General features: G+C 59.4%; 1 protein-coding gene across 1 annotated transcript in view; it reads right to left on the reverse strand.

The window, feature by feature from the left end:
• Window positions 1–1433, reverse strand: part of PTGFRN (prostaglandin F2 receptor inhibitor) — a 39311-nt gene that overhangs the window by 35789 nt on the left and 2089 nt on the right. The window contains exons 2-3 of the mRNA XM_012730016.1: window positions 1261–1418; window positions 58–426 (exon numbers count right to left, since the gene is read on the reverse strand). Coding sequence (XP_012585470.1) covers window positions 58–426; window positions 1261–1418 — 527 coding nt within the window. The remainder of the gene's footprint in view (window positions 1–57; window positions 427–1260; window positions 1419–1433) is intronic.

Raw genomic sequence — 1433 nt, forward strand, 5'->3', positions numbered from 1 at the left:
CAGTCACCGGAGCTGAGAGTCTGGGCCCGCGGGCCCCGCCCCCGAGCGTGTCCCTACCTTTCACCTGCACCGTGTCCTCATAGTTGCCCTGCACGGTGGCGTCCGTGCTGGGGGTGGAGCACTTGTAGAGCCCCTGGTCCGAGGGCTGCACGTTCCTGACCAGCAGCTCCACGGCGTTGTTGGCCGTCCTCCGCAGCAGGATCTCGCCCCTGAGCAGGCGTTCCCGGTACTGCTGCGCCGCGAAGCCCACCTCCCAGGTGCTGGCCAGCTCCACGTAGCTGTTCCCCGTGGACGAGAAGCTCCAGTCGAAGTTCTGCTCGCTGGGGCCGTCGTAGTCGCTGACGTTGCAGGGGATGACCAGCTCCGTGCCCACCACGCGGACCAGGCTCCCCGCCGGGACTCTCACCACGCGCCCCTGAGAAAGAGCTGCAAGACAGAGGTGGAGGCCTGCGTCACCCGGGTCCTCCCAGGAGCCCGGGGGTGCTCCCGCTCACGTGCACGGGGTCGGGGGGCTGGGGGAGGGGCCAGGCAGGGGGTGGCGGGGCAGTGGCCACGTGCGTGAGGCGAAAGGGGGTTCAACCATGCTTACAACTGTTACAAAGAAAGAGGCCACCGGGAAGGCAGTTGGGTGTTTTGTTACCTACACAGCTGCCATGGCTGTTAGTCCCCTCCTGCATGGAAAGGGGGAGCAGCAGCTGAAATATGGGGGGCTGTGAACCCTCACAGGGGAGTGAATGCCTGGATCGAGCCTGCTTTTCCGTCTTACAGCTTCTAGTATCCTGATGGTTTAAATATGTTCCTGCTCCCACATAGATTCTTTTTGAAACAAGGCAGGGGACAAATAAATGCATAATAATAAAACAATAATAATAATGTTTCTATTTTGCTAGCTCCAATTTAAAATTGCTTGCTCGTGCTCATCCACCAACTCGTCGTGTGGCTTTAGGCGAGTTGCTAATCTACACTCTTCTACGGCTTTACGTGTGAATTAGGGCAATATCCCCAGCCACGGCTTCAGAGAATCGAATGTGTGAGTAGGTTTAACAGCCCCTGAGAAACAGAAAACGAAACCAAACCCAGACTACTCCAGATATTCACGGGGAGATAAATATCACACAGCCAGGACAGTGAGCCAGCGGCTGGCACATCCACAGTGCACACGTCCGCAGGCTCTGGCACAGGCCTGACGTCGCCACGGACACAGAGACGTGAGCGCTGACGATCTGTCATTCCCATGAACTGTCACTGCCTGTCACTCACTTTCGCTGAAGGTTTCCAGGTCCTGCTCTGAGGCCTTCCGTGAGCTGACCCACGGTGCCCTCACAACCTCGGAGGCGGACGGCAGCTGGACTCCCCAGGAGGGGACAGCCCCCCACACGCTGCCTCCACTGCCCCCGGTCAGGGGCGGTGCGGAATCCCTGTAGAGGGAGGAG

The sequence above is a fragment of the Condylura cristata genome, unplaced genomic scaffold, assembly GCF_000260355.1.
Source record: "Condylura cristata isolate star-nosed mole 26May11 unplaced genomic scaffold, ConCri1.0 scaffold00026, whole genome shotgun sequence".
Taxonomy (NCBI): domain Eukaryota; kingdom Metazoa; phylum Chordata; class Mammalia; order Eulipotyphla; family Talpidae; genus Condylura; species Condylura cristata.